This window comes from Pollachius pollachius (assembly GCF_949987615.1).
Source record: "Pollachius pollachius genome assembly, chromosome: 2".
Classification (NCBI taxonomy): Eukaryota; Metazoa; Chordata; class Actinopteri; order Gadiformes; family Gadidae; genus Pollachius; species Pollachius pollachius.
The window spans coordinates 14,217,545-14,237,689 of NC_136935.1; the positions used below are offsets into that span (position 1 = coordinate 14,217,545).

At 44.6% G+C, this 20,145-nt stretch overlaps 1 protein-coding gene across 1 annotated transcript in view; it reads left to right on the forward strand.

The window, feature by feature from the left end:
• cfap46 (cilia and flagella associated protein 46) overlaps window positions 1-20,145 on the forward strand; it is a gene marked incomplete at both ends in the record, with an annotated part of 86,050 nt that overhangs the window by 51,578 nt on the left and 14,327 nt on the right. The window contains 16 exons of the mRNA XM_079729090.1: window positions 139-237; window positions 355-415; window positions 1,767-1,925; window positions 2,392-2,592; window positions 2,817-2,923; window positions 4,115-4,315; window positions 4,730-4,865; window positions 8,874-9,071; window positions 11,881-12,084; window positions 12,751-12,849; window positions 13,148-13,330; window positions 14,955-15,131; window positions 18,167-18,294; window positions 18,646-18,722; window positions 19,633-19,799; window positions 19,996-20,105. Of these exons, the coding sequence (XP_079585216.1) occupies window positions 139-237; window positions 355-415; window positions 1,767-1,925; window positions 2,392-2,592; window positions 2,817-2,923; window positions 4,115-4,315; window positions 4,730-4,865; window positions 8,874-9,071; window positions 11,881-12,084; window positions 12,751-12,849; window positions 13,148-13,330; window positions 14,955-15,131; window positions 18,167-18,294; window positions 18,646-18,722; window positions 19,633-19,799; window positions 19,996-20,105 (2,307 nt within the window). The remainder of the gene's footprint in view (window positions 1-138; window positions 238-354; window positions 416-1,766; window positions 1,926-2,391; window positions 2,593-2,816; window positions 2,924-4,114; window positions 4,316-4,729; window positions 4,866-8,873; window positions 9,072-11,880; window positions 12,085-12,750; window positions 12,850-13,147; window positions 13,331-14,954; window positions 15,132-18,166; window positions 18,295-18,645; window positions 18,723-19,632; window positions 19,800-19,995; window positions 20,106-20,145) is intronic.

The following is a 20,145-nucleotide window of genomic DNA, read 5'->3' on the forward strand; positions in this document are numbered from 1 at the left end:
AGAGTCATATCTAGATGAAGGGGTTGATTAATGAGCAGGCATTCAAATATAATGCTCAATAAGGGAATGAATGACAGTAAAAGGAATGATAACATGAAGCCTTCCCATGTGTCATCTACAATGTCCCCACACATCCAGGATTGTGAGGACCTGTTGTCAACTGGGTATGGAGACCCATTCTCCTTACCACGACGAGCTGTTGGACCTCAGTAGCCTCCGGGAACAGGAACTAATTGAGTAAGTTCGGCCCCATGATAATGCAGAGAACGTAGATACGTTCTCTTTATTATTAGACGTAGCTACGTTTTGTTTTGAAGCTATTTATATAACAGTTATGATTCTACATTCTTCCAGGTCTCGAAAGGCAATTTTTATAGCAAGGCAGAGGAGGAGCCAAAACATGCTTCCAAAACAGGTCAGTACACAAAACGTCTTTATTATTATTATAGAGAAAACATAAAAGCTACATTTATAGTTTCTTCATGGCTGAATGCTTAGATTGTTCTGTGCCTCTTATTAAGTTGCCGTGGCATCTAGAACCAGTCGATCATCTGTAAATTGGGAGAGGAAAGGGGGTGGACATTTAAATATGAGACCCGATCAAATGTAAGTCAACTGGAAATATTGCCTCAGCTCAAGAAGAAGAATTTGTATTGCGTTTTGATAGACCATCTGGATTACTCATTGTTGGAAGACTTTGTCTCTAAATACATTCAGAGAGCGAATGTCATCTTAGAAGGAGAGGAAAAGCTTGGCTAACATTGATCCATGTCCCAAACTGAAACTAAATGGGTTTTTGCTTTTTTATATAAATATAGTATATATTTATATAAATATAATAATACTGTAAAATATATAAACTAATGTTACATAAAATACAAAATAAAATATTTACTGCTTTTGATCTGACAAAACAAATCAACTTAAAAACAAGCAATATGATGCCAGCCAACAGCCATATTCACGGAAGACGCCTGTCGAATGAGGACACCAACATCTGTCTACAAGAGACTGACTTTGTTTGAATACTGTGTACCAGGGTTTTATTAGATGTAGCCCGGCAGAGGAATGAATGACCCCTTTTCTTTCTTTCTCTTGAAGTGATGATTGCAAAGCGCTGTATTGGTGAATTGCATCATGCATTGGACTTCAAACCATTTGTGTGCACGCATTCCTGACAAGACGTCCATATCTTTGTGTTCTTCTTGGTTCAAAAGAGCTTGATAACTTTTGATTATTTGATGGTGACATCAGTGACTCTGCATAGCAATGATTCATGTTATTCACTGTGAAACTTTCTCATATTTACTTTTTTCCTCCATTTTGTGTTGAAATCAGTTTAGCTCACATGGATTTCAACACAGGGATGTACGTGCAGGAGAAGTTTCAAAGCATGTTTAAATTCTGTTTAAATTACCAATATCTCAACGTTACCACAGCACAAAGATATGTAGTTTTCTTCACATTGATATCAGATGTAAATTCTAACCCCATTACAACCAATTCACTATTAAGGTCCCCTGCAGACAGCCGACATACACATTTATTTTCATAATAACCAATATCGGCAAACACTTATGTGCCTGGGTTGCAAAAATTAGGGTTAGGGTTAGGCATTTAATGGCAAGTTAATTGAACCAATCAGAAGCTGCCACTACAATAGTTGATTTAATCAAGGCAGTGCCATCCCTGAAGTATTTAGTTACTCTTTAAACCACAAGCTATATCTCAAATGAAAGCCATACGACACAATCCTTTCTTTTCAGGGTTCCTCAGCGGAGCCCAGGCCGAAGGTACGGGTCCACCAGCGGAGAGCAGAGCTGAGCTCTGAGGGCATATGGCTGGACAAGGCCGAGGTGTGCCTCAGCATTGGGCTCTATCCATCAGCCAGATGGCTTCTGGTCGAGGGCCACCTGCTGGCCAAGGTACCTCCACAACAGGCTGTAGACAGGGAGGAAAAAGCCATTTTTCAGCCTGGTCCAGAAGGGGATGCCTTGTCCAAGGGGTTCTGCACCTGAAACCATTTTAAACTTGTGCTAATTACTTTGAGGAATTCATTTACTTATTGGTCTTCTCGGTGGGGTGATGAAGAGAAAGGGTTAGAGCTGCACTGAGCATATGTGTTATTTCTAGTAATAAACTTTTGTTTCTTAATTTCATCATTTACTTTCAGTTCATATATTATAGGTCTTAATAATAATTTAGAAAAAACAAACTTAAATCTTAATCTCAAGCAATCTTAAAGATTGCACAGTTATATGTGTATAATACTTAACACATATGTTGTAATATCATGCTTACAATCTAACAATGATGTGAAACATGACAAAAGTTCTTCTTCTATTTTCGACCCCCTTGTGCTGACAGTATCTTGTCTCTTTCCCCCCCCAGGAAGTGGGTCAGCAGGAGGCCGAGGCCAGGGCTCTACTGGGTCTGGCGGGTTTGGCCTGTGCGGAGGGTGACCATGGCCAGGCCCTGGAACTCCTGGACCGGGCTCAGGACCTGGGAGGGGACGAGGAGTTCTGGTACAAGCTCACACTGACCCGGGTCCAAGCCGCGGCCAGCCTGGGAGACCAGGAGGCGGGTGTGAAGGTCTGGAATAATCCCCTTTAAAAGACATTGACATTACGCCAGGCTTAATCAAAGGCATCTTACGAGTTAGGGACGATCAGAACATACAATCAGAATCAAAGTAGCACAACTGGGCAGAATAGCAATATGATATGTGATTGTGATGTAGGTGCTATTGTTTATTCTTCCCCCCTTGATAGATTGTTCCCCATCCCATCATAGTAACACCAGGCTTTCCTCCGTAGGTTGATTTGGTTATACAGCAGGGCTGTGCAGTTCTCCGCTCCGTTCTGGGCCAGCGACCCAACCGCGCTCTAAGGCTGCGCCTCTGGATCGCATCCCTGGAGACGAGGTACCACACGTCTCCTTTGGGGGGGGGGGGGGGGGGGGGGGGGGGGGGGGGGGGGGCGGGCGGGGGGGAAGGGTTTAGAAGGGTCTCACACTCAAACCCCTTTTAAACTTTTAAAGTGGAAACAGACTGTTATTTTGAAAACATGTCTTGTAACACTATCAAGATTCGTTTATGCGTTCTCCAATTTTTTCCTACACAATGAGAAACGCATTTGACCCAAAGGTCAGTCAGGGTTCTGTATGTCTAACAACCCAGCTCAATATACCTTTTAAACAGAGGCATCATTGTAGGATAAACACAGTTGTCGCTCTTAAAACAAATTATTGATCTATTCTTTTGAATGTACAAGGGTAAGGTTAATATTCTAATCTTTACTAGTTCAGTCTACTCATGGCTCCTGGTATACACAAGGAGCAGACCCATAATAAGTGTTATGACACCTGTATTTGTCCTCAAGTGACTCTGTGAAAAGGGATCCATGACTGGACAGCAAAGGGGGATGGATGATACAATGAAATTAACCTTTAATTTAAGGGCAGCGTATTTTTCAGTACACCAGAAAAAAAGTGTGGAGGTATGTCGCATGTATAGCCAAACCTCAGTCGAAACCAAAGCAATAGCAGCCCAAAAAATACTATTTCATCCATTGAGATTAGTTTGCTCCTTGCTCCTCTTCAGTAGCAGGTGTGGACATTTAACCTAATGGCCTTCCACACTCATGACGCAGCAAAGCAACCAGAGGTGGCTAGAGGGATGTCATGAAAAAGCAAAGCCTCACAAACTCAATCAATTACCAATTCGCTGTAAGGCCTTTTATCATCCAGCGATGCCATGGCACGTAAGACCCGCGTTCTTTAGCCATGGGTCTCAAGAAGTGTCGGTGAACACAGCTATTTTTACCAAAAAAGCATAATGTTTTTAAACAGAGTAAATTCTATATAAAATACCATTGTTCGCCACTTCCAACTAACCCTCAACACCTGGTTGTAGTTTCCTATTGGCTGCGCATCCTTACTCGAGCAAGTGTGGTGTGAATTTTTGAACCACTTGACAATGCCCCTCGCACTTGCCCATGTGAAAGAAACCTCTTCAACCTTTTTTTTAATCGACTGTTGGCATGTTTTCCTGCTAAACCTTTACCCTGCAAAGGCCTTGTGTCTCATGTGTGGGTGCTGTGCCTCCTGCTCCCAGACGTGCAGCGGAATGCATCCGCCTCGTGAGCCACCGGGGGCCCGGAGAGACCCTCTCAGCCGGGGAAGCCCTCAGGCTGACCCAGGCCTGCCACGCTCTCAGAGACGCTGCCCGGGAGAGCACTCAACTGGGCCACGAGGAGCAGGCTGCGCAGGCCCATCTGGAGCACGCCACGGGACTCAGGTTGCTACTCAGTGGACTGTAATGCATCTGTACATACGCTGGCAGGAGGAGAGCTGACGTTGACTTACTGCCCGTGATTGATTGTTTGGACTGATGTTCTGACCAGTGAGGAACATTCTCACCGTTCAACGGCATGGACAATTTTTGTAATGTTAATATTTTTAGCTGTAAATAAAGATGTGTACTTTATTCTTGAAACCCTTAATTTATTTATTAATGTTGCTTTTGTTATTTATTTCTTCTTTCTTTCTTAAGTTTCATGTATTTTTTTCTCATGACCTCTGGCAAAGTTCTATGTCATAGTATCACTTTAACCGATGTAAGTCGCTTTGGATAAAAGCGTCTGCTAAATGCCCTAATTGTAATTGTAATTGTAATTGTATCACAAACTGTTACATATATATAAATACATATATCGTTCTTTTCTCTCAGAGTCTTGGCCAGGCACGCTGGCAGTGTTGACGAGGAGAAGCGCCACCTGCTGGACGGTGTGTGCAGGCTGCAGGAGGCAGTGTCCTTGCAGGAGCATGCCCTGCTGAGAGCCTGGAGCTGGGCCCCCTCGCAGGAGGTAGGTCAGACACACATCCGTCTACAGAATCCCCCCCTGTGGAGCGCGTGAAAACTGAAGCGAAGGCCCCAGGGGCCCATGTCCTCATCTGTGTGTGTGTGTGTGTGTGTGTGTGTGTGTGTGTGTGTGTGTGTGTGTGTGTGTGTGTGCGCACATGTACGTGGGTAAACTGGGACCGGCTGTGTTCTGCTGTCTATCATTCACACTGGTATTTCAACCGTAACCCAATTACCCAAAGAACTGCATTTCGTTGCAAAGTCAATACACAGCTATGGTCTACAGCAGGGGTCAGCAACCTTTTCAACATGCAGTTTGACATTTTCTCGTTAATGAGTGTGCCTTAAGCAACAATATATTAAAAACTAAGCTGAACTATGACACAGCGACCAAAAAGATTTCCAGAAGACCTGGAATTGTATTATTTCGATATAGTCCACAATCATGCATCAACATTTTAAATGTTTTTTTGGTTGTTGTATTTGCAACATGGGCTTACATTTTATTCATATTATTATTATAATTACCTATGTCCCATCTTAAAACACCATTTTGAGAAACTCATTCAAAAACATATTTGCACCGTGAGAAATGTAAAAATCGAGAGTATATGAGAATGTTGGAACCATCTACATCAACATCTTTAAGGCAAAACCATGTGAAGGTAATGCATACAGGCCACTTGCAACAACATTTTAATATTTTCTTCTCTTTTACTCACAACATAGGTTTAAAAACTATTAATTGATCCCATATCAGAACACTGCTTTCTGTAACTAATTTAAACATATTTGCACTGGGACAAAATGCCCAAAACAGAATAAAGTGCAAAAAAAAAACGGTAGCAATGATTATGCTGCTGCATTGTGCGGTGAAACTCTTTAATAATAATAATAAAATAAAAAATACGTTTTTTTTTTAAGTGTGCCAATGATTATGCTGCCCCGTGCCAGTGGTGTCACGCGTGCCTAGGGTTGCCGACCCCTGGTCTACAGTTACAAAAAACACATCTGGTTCTCCTCATGAAGGAATCCCTGTTCGGCCAGTGTGGAAATTGTGTTATCGGGGTCTTTAACTCCCCCCAACCTCCCGTCTCCCATCATTGGGCAGGACCGGTCAAGTAGGACTGGTATTGGCAGCACGGCATTGAACCGCGGCCCAGGATGTGAGTGAGTGACAGACAGCCGTAAACCCTGCTAGTTCCACAGAGGGCACCCAACACCGACGTTGTTTACCTGCGCACGTTTGTTCTCTTCAGCCATGTGTGCAATCGCTCTGTTTTGCCATTTTGTTCCCCCCTCAAACAATCATATTAAAGGCTTAATTTGGATGCCACCGCCAAAAATAGTGAACAGCTGAGGATTAAGTGGGTTCATGAGGTTTTGCATGTACTCTGCCAGTGTTATAATCAGACTGCCTCTAATTGAATGCAGGGGAGTAAGCCAAATTGATGTTTTGTTTGTGACAGTGTGTATGTGTGCGTGTTTATGTTTGTTTTGCATGTGTGCATGTGTGTATGTGTTGTTGTGTGTGTGAGTGTGTATGTGTTTTTGTGGGTGTGTGTGTATATGTGTGCGTGCGCACGTGTGTCTGTCCGTGTGAATCAATTGTGCCTTTCTTTCCCCGATCTCTACACTGTTCTGACAGAGCCAGATAAAGCCATGATTAACCTGTCAACAGCAGATGGTTAGATTTCACACGCGCACGCACACACACACACCTTCTCGACGCACTCTAGAACATTATGCAAACCACAGGCTGAGAGACCATGGCGAGCCCGGAGAGCAAGCCCCTGGCCCATTTAACGTGCAGTAGCTTCATCGTCTAATCTGTGTGTCCACTAGTGATGGGTCGGTCGCGAACGATTCCGTCAGCATTAACAAATCCTGAAGGTGAACGACGAGAACATATTCCCAAAACAAGAGAACTGATTATTTTTTCTTTTTTTTAAAACATATAACAAAAATATGGTCACGTAAATAAAATATACAAACGAACAGAGCTTTGTCTCCCCGCGACCTTATATTGATTGAGTCTAAAACGTTCTCATCAATTCAGCCAATGAGAGCAGATAGCAATCGCGTTGCCATGGCCAGGGGCGTAGGAATGAGTTTAACATTTGGGGGGACACATATCGTAAACCTGACAGATCCGGTATAATTTTTAGGTGGGACAAATGCGCCTGTCTCCGATATTGGAGGGGACACGTCCCCTCCGTCCCCCCTGGTTTCTACGCCCTTGGCCATGGCCCATGGGTAAACAAATGATAAGGCACCACCACACAAGTTAACGATCGCTGTAGGCTTCAATATCATGCAAGCACTTTATGTTTTCTTTTCATTTTGTTCTACCTTACAATTACATGATTTAATAAAGTATTGTTTTTACCTACCACTACGAGTCTCGTTTGGTCTAGTTGCTAACGTGCTTCTCTGCTTATTAGCGCTACTTGGAAGACGCCATATAATTCTTACTGCACCCTATTATTTATTAAGGATATTTATGAAAAAAAAGGCACGTATGTGCTTTATATACGCTTAATATTTACACTTAACCTGGGTAATTTCGCCAGAACATTAGAAAGTAGTAGGCTACATGCATGTTGATTAACATTTATTCCATGATTTCCAATTCCCTGGCAAATGACGTAACAGACCATGTGACTTAACGAACGAATCAAACGAACGAATCGTGATAGCGTACGGAACTGAAAGAACGGATTCCCGGAAAATAATCGTTTTGCCCATCCCTAGTGTCCACTGAGCATACGCTCCCCATGGTTCATGTATGTTAGCAGCTAGAGACAGAACCAACGGACGGTGTGATACCCAGGGACAGTCTGGTGACTCTGGGGTCTGGTTGTTACTGCCAGGCTCTGGCTTTTCGACCGTCACATTCTTTTCTTGAATCCGTCTGAACCCCGTCTGACTTCTCTGATGAGATTGCTTTGAAGGAAGCGGTGTTACGCCGCGCTGCCACTTGGCAAGCCGTCAGAGGGCATGCATCTGTAACCTCGTCATCTCAGCAGATGGTGCTGCTGCCCTGTTAGTTAGGGAGCTAGCCAGGGTACCGCAGTAGTCCAACACATGCCTCCCCTCCCTTGCCCTTCCCTGTCTGTCGCCTGCCTGTTTTATTTTGGACTGGTCTCTTTAATTTAACATTCAAATGACTGACGGCAGGAGTTGGCCAATCTGGGTGAACAGGGCATTTCAGTTTCTTCTGCTTCTAATCATTTTTGTTGTCAAACCAAGTGGCTAGAGGCAGGGATCTGTAAGCATGTGGTTGGCGAACACAAACTCGGCCAGCAGTACTACACTATATAAAAAAAAGTGAATGTAAAGTTTCAAGTCGGCACTGTATAGACCAGTGTAGAAATACACTTCTTAAAATCCCCTTCTCCACAACAAAACATGAAACGAGTCCTTGGCACATTGCAGGTTCTGGTTCCAGCCCAGGCTCCTTACTGTCTCCTCTTAGAGGTTCTGCCAGAGTGTATTAGGATCACTGGATCCCAGATTAAATTTGGCTTTGCTGGGCTACCTTTCCTCCCATACTATACTATCCATTAATTATTAGGGTTAGGTTGTTTTTTTTTTGTCAATTAGGAGGTGATGACCACAAACATTTCTGACTGTTAATTCAGTCGCATGTAAGTAGTGGCCAGGCATCTAGGCTTTGGACATGGAGGATAAAACATATCTCAAAGTTACAAACCGAGACACTGCTCCTGCTATAAATATTCATACTATTGCTTAAAATGTCCCAAACGTCTGACCCACAGAAACTCTTACTTGACTTTCTTGTTCTCTGTGTTTGTGGTGGAATGTGTGGGTATGGATGACAAGCTCCGTTATGGCATGGATGTCTTCGCGTTCACATGCATGTCTTTGTGTGCGTGTATCTTAATGCGTGTGTGTGTGCGTGAGTGTGTGCGTGTGTGTGTGTGTGTGCGTGTGTGTATGTGCGTGTGTGTGTGTGTTTGCTTTAAACCGTGCTCTCTGCCCTTCCCAGAGTCCCGGCCTGACATTGGTGTCCATGCGACGGCTGGGGCGCCTGCGGCTATCTCTGGCAGAGCTGTGTCTGGCCACGCTGGAGCAGCTGCACACGGAGGAGGAGGTCCAGGCCCACGCCCGCCGAGCCAAGACCTCCGCACAGAGAGCGCTGGAGGACTACACCTGTCACACACCGGAGCCGGGCTGCCTAGACCAGGTCAGACTTCCCAGACCCCCGGATCCACGCTGAACTCGCCCAGACTGTGACGTAGTCTCGCACGCACGCACGCACGCACGCACGTGCGGGCGCCCACACACACACGCGGGCGCCCACACACACACGCGGGCGCCCACACACACACGCGGGCGCCCACACACACACGCGGGCGCCCACACACACACGCGGGCGCCCACACAGCATTGGTTCTGTACGGAGGCCAACTGTTTGTACCACTGACAATGTGCTGTAAGGTCAGCCACCCCACAAAGAGGATGAAACAGCATCTTGATTAACTCATTGAATATTCAATGTTCAATGTTCAATGGAGGATATTTTACATCGAGCTTAACCATACGTTATGCTCGGATATGCATTCTCTCTCTGATAATGGATTAGTTGATTATTATGTTGTTGTTTTTTTAAGGTTTTGACTTTGATGACTTTATTAACTAATATGAACCCCCAACTCTCGCCCATTCGGGCTGTTTTGTGGTGGTATATTTCAGGCTATGTGAGTTAGAGTTTACACTCTTTTAAAAGCAGACAATTGCAATATAAAATTGTATAAATTAGGAAGGACAGAGTCAGATAAATAAGTATATCTTGTTCAGGAACCTCTACAGAGGTTAGAGTAATTTTAGTTGATTAAGTGTTGTGCTGAATGGACAATTTAAACGAGATAAAGCTGTTTGATGATCTGGCAGGATTTGAATAATCTCATTTATTTTTTTAAATCAACTATAGCTGCAAGAAAACCAGATAAAAAAAACAAAGGTAATTTCACAATGGTTTCTTTCATTTTCAGCGGGCGTATTGCAAGTAGACCCGTGTTTGGATAGAAACATCTATAATGGTGACTTGAGCGATTCCCTCGCTCTGTGAATTTGAAATGTGCTCATCTAATATGGATGGGGCTCTATGATGAAGGGGGAAATGCGCTTTCTTTTGTACAGGGCTTGGAGAACACCACAACCCATCATGCCTCACAACCCCATCACCAGTGGTTTAATCATGTATCGCAGACGGCTAACGGTCTGAAAGCAAGATGTCTTTCCATCTGTTCTCATGATCCCTTTTCCTCTTTGGAAACTTCTTGCTCCTCGCTCCACACATTTCCCTTGCGTCTTGTCACCTGCTCCTCCTCCACCTCCACCTTGTTTAAGCCTTCAACTGTCACTTCTTCCACTCAATCGCCTATGGAACTTTCTGGATCTTTGTGTTACACCTGTACGTGCCATTCTATGACCTACTTCTGTATCTTCCCCCCATCTCTCTAGCTCGCTATCTCGCTCTCTTGCTTTCTCCCTCTCTCTCTCTCTCTCTCTGTCTCTCGATTTTTCTCTGTCTTTCTCCTGTCTCTCTTTCTCTCGCTCTCTCTATCCCCGTCGCTGACTTTTTCCCTTTTTTCTGTATAAATCGAATGCACATGGAAGGGCTGATACAGGTTTCACAATGTAGATGTTAACAAGCAATGATTGGCTTAAAACGAAAACCTTGAAGTATTGAAGGAACACCCCTTGAGTTGAACCATTTCGTTATTCGAGGGGGTCCAGAAATATGTGTCTTTCCACGAAAATAAATGCGTGCAAAAAAACACCTAGGATGTTGCATCAAACAATGTAAAAGAAACATGATCGTCAGGGGCACTTTCTCCTTATTTCTCTCTCAGTAGTTTCCTCCCTTTCCCTTACCATATTCAATCTTTCAGAGCCACGCTGAAGAGATCGATACTTGAGCCGATGCAACATGAACCCAAGTCCTGTCTTTTTGTTGTTACCTGTGATTTACCCCTGCCATCTGCCCATACCTCCATCCGTTATTACGGACAGGAAATACTTTGCCCTACAAACAGAAGAAAACAACCGGATCTGCCATTACTTTATTTGTCACCCCTGGCACCGTTGGGCTTATGTCATTAAATCATGTTCTTCTCTATGAGCTCGGATATCAATCGACGCTGCGTCCAATTGTTCAAAGCGAAAGATGTAGACTCAATCGACAAACTTGTTTGCAAGTTGAGGGAGGTGGGGGAGCTGATCCCTTTTGATGTCACTTATCAGGTCCATTGTGAGCTGATGGATGTTTTATCTAGAAAATAATATCTGATGTCACCCATCCATTTGGCACAGTGTGTTTGGCCAGGGATGAAAGACATGCTCTGGCAAACAAACGGAGAGATTGCATGGGCGAATAAAGGAGGAATATCTCCTGTACACAAAAACACAATTCTATGTTTCTATATTTGTTTCAACCGCTCGATGCTGAGATTAAAATTGAATTTCCAGAGAGAATCTATAAAAACTGCATCAGGCAACTCTTGACGATATCACGACCAGTAAGAATTGGATGCATCATTCAAAAGTAAGTGAGGTACGTTGTGCATCTCTTATTGATCCTCACGAGGAGGTTTCCCCTCTCACTCATCCATGGCAAGAGTATTTAGCTAACAGACACAGTGCACAGGAACTGCGGTGAGACAGTAGTGCAGACCACCACCATGCCAATCCCATCCTGTCGGGTTTCTCATGACACATCTCTGCCTCTAGGCCTCTTCTAGCCTGGGAACCTGACATATCTGAGAGCCCATGTTTATTTGTTTTGCCAGCAGACAAAACACAGATGTATCTTGTTCTATGCCTGTTGCTAACACACCTTGGAAATCGAGAAATTAACTTAGAGGCTCCGGCCTAAAACGCATATGCAAATGTATCAGGAGATGTCCCTCCTTGCCGCTGCATATCCAACTCTTTCTCTTCTTCCTCTCCTATCAACCTCATTGGATCCACCCTTCCCCTGCTGCTTCTAGGAATGGGCCAGTTCAGGGCCTGCCCTTGCGCAGGTGGCCCTGGGTCAGCTGGCAGCCGTCCACACTCAGTGCGCTGGCACCAGAGCCGGCGGTGACGGGGCCGACGGGGCCCTCTGCTCGGCCCTGACGGGGAAATGCCTGAGGCTGCTGGCCGCCCGGAAACACCCCCTCTACCCCTCCGACCGATGGGATCCAACGGGACAGGCAAGTCGGTGCCACACCACATACGCCGGAGCTAGGGACAAGATTAAGGGACTCGGTGGCACACATTACTGTGGTGTGTAGTGTAGGGCTGCAACTAACAATTACTTCCATAGATGCTTTTCGTAATCATTTAGTCCATAAAATGTCCAAAATATTTTGAAATGCCATCACAAGATCTGATGTTTTGAATGTGCCTGCTTTATCTGACAAGCAGCCCAGAAAACCTTAATTATTTATTTATTATCTTCTATAGTAATCCATGAACCAAATATGGATTGCTTGTTTTGTTATATGTACTTGATAAATGACTAAAACTATTAATTAATAATCCAAATCAGATTTGATCCATTTTCTGCCGTTCATCTGATCGATGAATCGACTAACCATTTCAGCCCTGTTGTAGCATACACCTGGCAGCCCCCACCACATGATAAGGAAGTCCCAGCACGGACGGGGAAAGCCGCCGGAATGTATTAGCGATTAGAGAGGGCTGATTGGATTCAAAGAGCGAGAGGCTGGTTTTCTTCACGGTCGGCGATCACAGTGATGGTGGGGGTGGGTTAGGCGGGGGGATTTCCAGGAAATCATGTTCATTACTCTGTGATCTTGCAGGCAAACCCCTACGTGCAGATGGAGGGAGAGCAGCGAGGAGGGCGGTCAGGCAGAGAGGGAGAGGAGAAGGAGGACAGTAAAGCCACCTCCACGAAGAGGGGAGATTTGAAGGGAGGCAGAGGAGGGCGGTCTGCCAGCAGCAGCGATCTGCAGGTATGTGCTCCCCACTCCCGCCCCCAAGCTTGTACAGATCCAGGCTCTGATGGCTTAACATCATGGGGAAACAACATAATATCTCCAGGAAAGAAAGACTGTCTCAGCCCACCCTCTGAGCATGCTGTTGTTCACCCCTTCCAATGTTGGATCAATGGATCAAATGTCCTTGGAACAGTATCCGGACAAACATCCTATTTTTTTTGTATGTGTGTCTGTGTGTGTCTGTGTGTCTGTGTGTGCATGCATACGCACGGTTCTCCTGGTGACCATGTTGTGCTGTGTTATTACTACGCAGCGGAAGCATACTGGATCCGTGCAGGTGTTTTCCCAGGCCAGTGAGGCGCTGGCCCGGGCCATAGGCCTTTGTCTGCAGCACGGCCTGCCCTCCCCCATCCTCGCCGAAGCCTCCCTCAACATGCTGGAGTGTCACGGCAAGCTGGACCCAGCCATGACGGGTCAATACCTAGCGCTCTACCAGGTATGCACAGTCGCTCATCATGTCTTCGGTTCGGCGTCGCATAGTAACAGTAGAGTAATCAGAGATCACTCTTGCTTTCCACTGACATAAGATTACGGTCATCGGTTCACATTCTCCCTCTATCCGATATCTCTTCTAAGGGGAGGGACTCAAGGTGTGTGCTACCTTTTATTCTATCATCTTTGGCACCGAAAAAAATTATATCTGTTTTTTCCTATAGTCTGTAATTCTGGAACATCTGGTCCTTGGCCGGCTCTATGAACTGGCAAAGCAGATCTATAGGACAATAGTCAGTTGGGGATAGGGCTATATAGATTTAACAGCGGTAAGAAATGTTGTTATTTTGCCTTATTAGGCCTAGGGGGAGCATTTAGAGATTGAAAAAAGATGGTCCTAGGATTGAACCTTGGGGACTCCACACGTCACCTTAGTTAGTTCAGATACATAGTTACCAATGGAGACAAAGTAGTCCCTGCCAGAACCAGTTTCAGACTGTGACGGAGAGCCAAACCCAATTTTTCAATCTGGCCAAAAGCATGGAGTGGACACAGTGTCGAATGCAGCACCAAGGTCCAAAGCATCTATATAACAATTTTGCCAGAGTCTTTGTGATGGTTTACAACTTTATTATCAGCAGTTTCCGTGCTTTGAAGGGTTGAAATCCTGAGTGGAAGTTGTTGAGTCCACAAAATCATTGCTGGAGGACAACTTTCTCTATGATTATACTTATGAACGGTTGATTTGATATTGTTTTTTAATTGTTCCGCTTTTTTAAAAGGGGTTTAATAGTCCATTTTTCAGGCTCTTGGAAAGTTGCATGATTGGAGAGAGCTGTTCACTTTTTGTATTATGTCCTGTGCCAGGGAGTGAAGGACGCTCTTAATGAAGCTGGTAGGTTAACCAGAATGAAGTTTATTTCCTATGGTAAAGATGAGGTCTATTTCTTATTTTACCTTTGTGGCGTGTTTGTTGGGTATGGCTACTTTAGCGACGGTGGGTTAGCTCAGGAGGAACCAGTAATGACTTTAAATAAAAGCCCTTTGGAGACTGGATATATTTATTTGAATAACAGTATAAAATCAATTCGAAAAATGTACAGATGTTTTTACAGAGTCTTATGGAGAAGCAAAGAGAAGATCCTCCAACAGTTTATCTTCTGATGGAGGGAGCTTGCAGCACGCCTTCTTTGTCCTTTCTTCCTTCATTGGAAAATCACTCCCAATCAATGATTCCTTAGATTCACCAGCTTTTATAGGGAAACGCAAGAGCATATTCCAACATATAAATATCAATAAGTCTACATTTTCCATTGTTATAACTGTTTGCTCAGCCGAAGTGGTGGTTCCTAGTGTGGGCGTGTGTTGTTCCAGGCCGGGAGCCTCCCTCTAGGACCCCATGCATGATGTGAAACCGTATTCCATTACACTTCCTTTGGGTAGTCTGTGTGATAACCAAACTCCATTCTGGAGTCCTCTAACATGGTCTATATCTTCTAACATCGACTCAGGGAGTTTCTGCTATTTTCTTTGTGTTCCTGTTGTGGTTCTATCCATGTAAACACTTGGTATCGTGGTTTGGCAGGTAAAAGTGATAAATAAAGCTTGTTGGGCTCTGTGTTTCCCAGAGTTGCCGCAGCAGTGCTGCAATGGCTGAGGTCCTGGGCTCAGCGTCTTCCGGGGCCTCTGGGGCCTCATGTCTCTCCTCCTTCCTGGGGCTCCTGGATGACCTGCAGCACTCCCAGGAGGAGACCCCCAGCAGCAGGCTGAGAGCACTGAAGGATCATCTCACCACTCTCTCCCAGGTATGCTCCCTCTCCCACGATGCACAAACCTCCTTTTAGAGCACTCTGTATTAATGAATATTATTGAGCCACCAATTGAACCTTTTGTAGGACTGTGTGTGATTTGCTAGAGTTCTGGGTAAATTCTGGCATTTAACTCCCCTGTGAGTGTAGGTTAGCCATTGAAAAAACTAGAATGCAATCACACTTCTTTAGCTTTAGCTTGTTTTTTCAGGTAACCACTTAGATATCTGATTTGTGTTGGATTCTTGTGGACATAGAACACATATGTCTAACCATATTTTACAGGCAAATCACACAAATGTGGTCACACAATTAGTACATTCTAAAACATAATTAGTGCCCTTTAAACCCTTACCCTGAACAACCATTACCTACACGCACACCTAACCCTAATAAGTAATTAGCCTAATAATCTGAAATTTCTTACCTAACTCTAGATGTAATCACGTAATACCACAAACTCGACCTTGCATATGATGCTCTGAAAATTATAACAAGATTAGGTTGTGTTATGACGTTTTATAGCATCATGACCTTTATGTTTAAAGGGATACTTCACTGGTGGAGATATGAAGGTTATATGAAGTAAATAATTCTATGTATTATAAATGTGCAAAAAAAATTGAAATCGGTTGATCCTAGCCTGAGAAAAGGCAGAAAGTGTATCTCTGACTCAAAAGTAAGAAATCCTCTAACTACCACAGTGCATTGCGCTCGCTGCACCACCCGCCTGTTTCAGTTTGGAGGGGGAAGGACCCATGGTCCTAGCACGGGTGGTAGCGCGAGCAAACTTTGTGTAAACATATCCCTGTGATACATTGACTAGTTAAGACTTCTGCCCTCGTTTTTGTATATTACTCTACAGCATAAAAAAATTTGCTAATTACGGTAGCTCAGCATATCAAGTATTTGTACTCAACCTTTTCTCCCCAGTTGATATAAGTGTTTATCTTATACAGTAGGCCTACTTTAGTATAACAGCACTTAGGTTAGTAAACAAATCACAACAATCAACATGAATTTGAAGTTTTATTCATGAAAACATATGAACTATTTGCAAAAAGAAAACGTGTAGGGTGCGTTTGCTAGAGTCAAAATAGGTCAAAGCTCATCTTGAGCATCTACTGTCTCCTGGTAGCCATGGTACTTCCCATCTTGTGCTGGGTAATTAGGTCTGATGGCCTGGACAACACAGAAAGCCGATACTGTCTAAGAAAGAAAGAGAACAACATTAGCAAAGCAAGATCAATTATGCCTTGAATAGCCTATACAGCATTACACGGACTTCAAGCTAACGTAACGTAGCCTATGCTTTGCCAATAAGATCGGCTACTTTCGGATAACTACATTATCACGTTCCCCAGGACTCAAAACTATTGTAGCCAATGTGTTAGTAAAAAAAAACAAACACTTACTTTATGCTCAGACGTCTGTTTCTCCCGGCGGGCTTTGGCTGGCGTTTCCAGTTCACTTTCTGGGTCCGGAAATATGTATCCAATACCCAACTGTTCAGATGAGGCGTGAAGCCTGGGTGAGAGGTTACACACATGGCCCCATCCTCGCCAGATTCAGCCATTTATTCTAGAAGAAACTGGCGTCGCTGAAATTCGCTGCAGCACAGGGACTCTGTGTTAGTGTCTATAGGTGACCAGAGCAAACCGGCGCGCTCCGGCTGCTCGTCCTCGGCAACAGGCATGGCTTGTTCAGCTGCAGCCGCAGCAGCCACCTCTATTTGTGTCAATTCTTCCTGGCTGTATTCTGGCTCGTACTAATAGCCCTGAATGTCCAAATCCAACAATAGATTTTCTAAAATCACTTTGGTTGTTTCACATTGCAAATTTGTTCGCTAGCTAAGTGGTGAAGAAACATGGCGGACATTGTGTTAACATCTCGTACGCGAGCTCCCGCCCCCCCTCATTCCTTATTGGTGGGCTCACAAATTTGCGGTACCAGTGGTTTGTAGTCCTCGGCCCTTCTAGCAGGCAAGCAAAGAGAAAAATAGATCAGGAAAGCTGGGCCAAGGGAAGACTGGGTTAGACTGAGGGAAAAAAAAACTTTTTTTTATATTACAATAGCGATTTTATAATGATAGAACGCCGGTTCTGAATGGGTGAAGTATCCCTTTAAGAGCCAGGGGGCCCACTGTTTCAGATGGAATTCAAACACTATGAGTTCCCCTAGCCTGCCTATGGTCCCCCAGTAGCTAGAAATGGCGTTAGGTGAAAAACAAGCACTAGGTACCCTGCTCTGCCTTTGAAAAATGAAATCCGATTTCGAATTTGGCCCCATATGTCGTCATAAGGGGCAAAGTTACCTCTCCTTTATCTGCCTTGGCTGCCCAGAGAATTTAGCCTGCCAATGAGACAATGAGCTACAACCGTGCGAGCGCCACGTGTGTGTGTGTGTGAATTCACACACTGTAACGCAAGTGCTTTACACACTTTGTTATTTGGAAAGCCGTTCTGCTGTTGGTGTTATGGAGCATAACACGTCGGGTCAAAAGCTGTGTGCGCCTCGCCATTGCGATACATCCACTCTAAACACTAGCGCATGGTATCGTGGCCGCAAGCTACTCAGGGCCACACCCCCATCCTCCATCTTGACCCGCCTCTAGAAAACTGTAAGTTTGTAGAAAGCTCATTGTGGGACTGGCTCGTAGTGACTGAAATTCTGCACTAAGGCTGAATTTCTTAAACGTCTTCAAGTAATGTATTAGGGGCCCGCTAACAGCTATATAAAAGCATTCATAAAGTAGCATGCCATGGGATCTTTAAGCAATAAGCAATATTGTCTATGAAATCCAGCACATACCGTAGCGTTAAACTATAGGTGTCTGAGAACCTTACTCTCGGACGCGGATATTAAACAAATTGCTTCTCAGACGGAGCTTCCCCATCCACAAACACTGTAGCATTAGACTATAGGTGTCTCAAAAGCCCTAACTACAGCACAACTGTTACGATTGTGGTAAAAGATTGTGATGTAATATTAGATCAGAAATGTATTTCCCTGACCATTGCTATTGTGCACAGGCGTACCGCCACCTGGCCATTAACCCAAACCACCTTAGCATTCTGGGAGAGCTGCCGCCAAACCTCACTCTCCTGCTGCTGCAGCACAACCAGGACGGGTACTGTCCGGCTCACTCCCTCACCCTAGCTGAGACGCACACACTCTTTCTCTCTCTCTCTCGTCCTCCACACATATAAACACAGCACACACTCTCTCTCTTGCTCGCTCTCTCTTGCTCGCTCTCTTTCTCTCTCATTCTCTCGCTCTTTCTCTCTCTCGCTCAGACTCTTTCTCTTTGGCCCTCCATACGCATTAACAAACACATAGTCCTCACAGACACATCTGTTTCTCTTTCATACACACTATAGAGCTGATAGCTACACTGGTACAGACATCATTAGGCAGCCCTGCACTGTGCAACTGTATTTGGAATTAATCATGAAACAATGAACTTGTGTGTGTATAGTCAAAAAGTCCTCTGTGTTTTAATGTGTTTGAGGTCCAAACTTTATGGAGCACTGTATGAAAAGGTCGAGCCTATGGATCATCAAAAAGGCAAGGCAGCGCAATCTACAGGTGAGACATCACACATTACATCATTCTCTCTGTGGCGTTGGCCTGGAAGTTGCCCCTATGAACTGCAAAGCAGCCCTTTAAGGAGCACTCCCATCCATCTTTGTATGTGTGCATATGGTTCAAATTGTTAGTTCACTTTTGTGACCACAAACAAATGAATGCCCTGCATGCGAAAGCTGTTTACAGCATTGGAATAGAACGAGGGGAGATTAGCATGCCCTGCTTTTCTGCCTGACTGAGATGTGTGAGGTAAGTAAGGGGAGAGTTCACTCCTAATGAAGACACAAGGTCCTGGGGATGAACTGTGCGAGCACCAAGGCATGCCGTTCTCTGTAGCACCTTGCGCTGTACCACCAAATTGCCTGTCCATGGAATCCAATAAGCAGTCTACTGGTACTCCCTGAGTTGCAGATCTGCTGATTTATTCAGTGTTATGCTCTGAAACAGAAGGATAAAATAATGAATGCAGTGCCGAATGTGGACATGCACATCTTTTCACGTTTTCCACTTGTTTTTGATTCCGCTGAAATCGAGTGCCACTCTGGACAGGTGCTCGTATGTCATTTCCTCTTAAATGAGGATCCATTTGTGCTTTCAAATTAGGATCTCCTTAGTTAGGTCCTCATACGACAGGTGCTTATAAGACAGATGCTTAACATGCTCAGTGCGAGAGCTACACAAATTCAGACCACATTTTCTGATGTGGTCCCCTTTATCTCTGTTCTTTGGGCGAGTTTCAATTAAGAACAGCAATATAATCTTGAATTGTTGGATCACAAGTAGAATATGGGTAGTGATAAATAGAAGAAAGCAATGGCGAGAAAAGAGAGAATCTTGAGGGACAATTACAAGGTCTGTTTGTGTGTGTGTGTGTGTTTGTGTTTGTGTGTGCATACTGTTGTCACAGCAGCGGTGCTAACATGCACTAGTGTGGCTAAGGTGCAGGTCAGCCCAGGGATGCTGCTGGCTTTGCGGGGAAATATTCGGACCTTCGCCAGACAGACTGGGGAGGTCCTCTTGGACGAGGCCCGTCGGCACCGCAATGAGACAGGGCACGGCCCCCAGTCTTCCAGAGCAGTAGGGTTATTTTATTTCTTTAAAGAAAACTCTGGCGCCCTTGCGATCTTTTTTTGCAATGGCCATGGGTAAGGTTTCGGAAATATCTCTTTCACTGTCTCTCTCTTTCTACTTACTTTTCTCTCTCTCTTGCTATCAGAAGCCTTTTTGAAGCGAATCCTTGCTCTTCATGCTGTCCATCTCTGTGACACCACAGAAAACCCTGAGTGAAGAACAGGAGCAGGTGGCTCAGTTCAGAGCTGGCGTGGAGGCGATGGAGAACTATCTGCATCCCGTCATCTCTCAGTTGGACTGTTCCCGCTTCAGGTGCGTGATGTAGTCAGTAGACACAACTACCCTGGCTGGC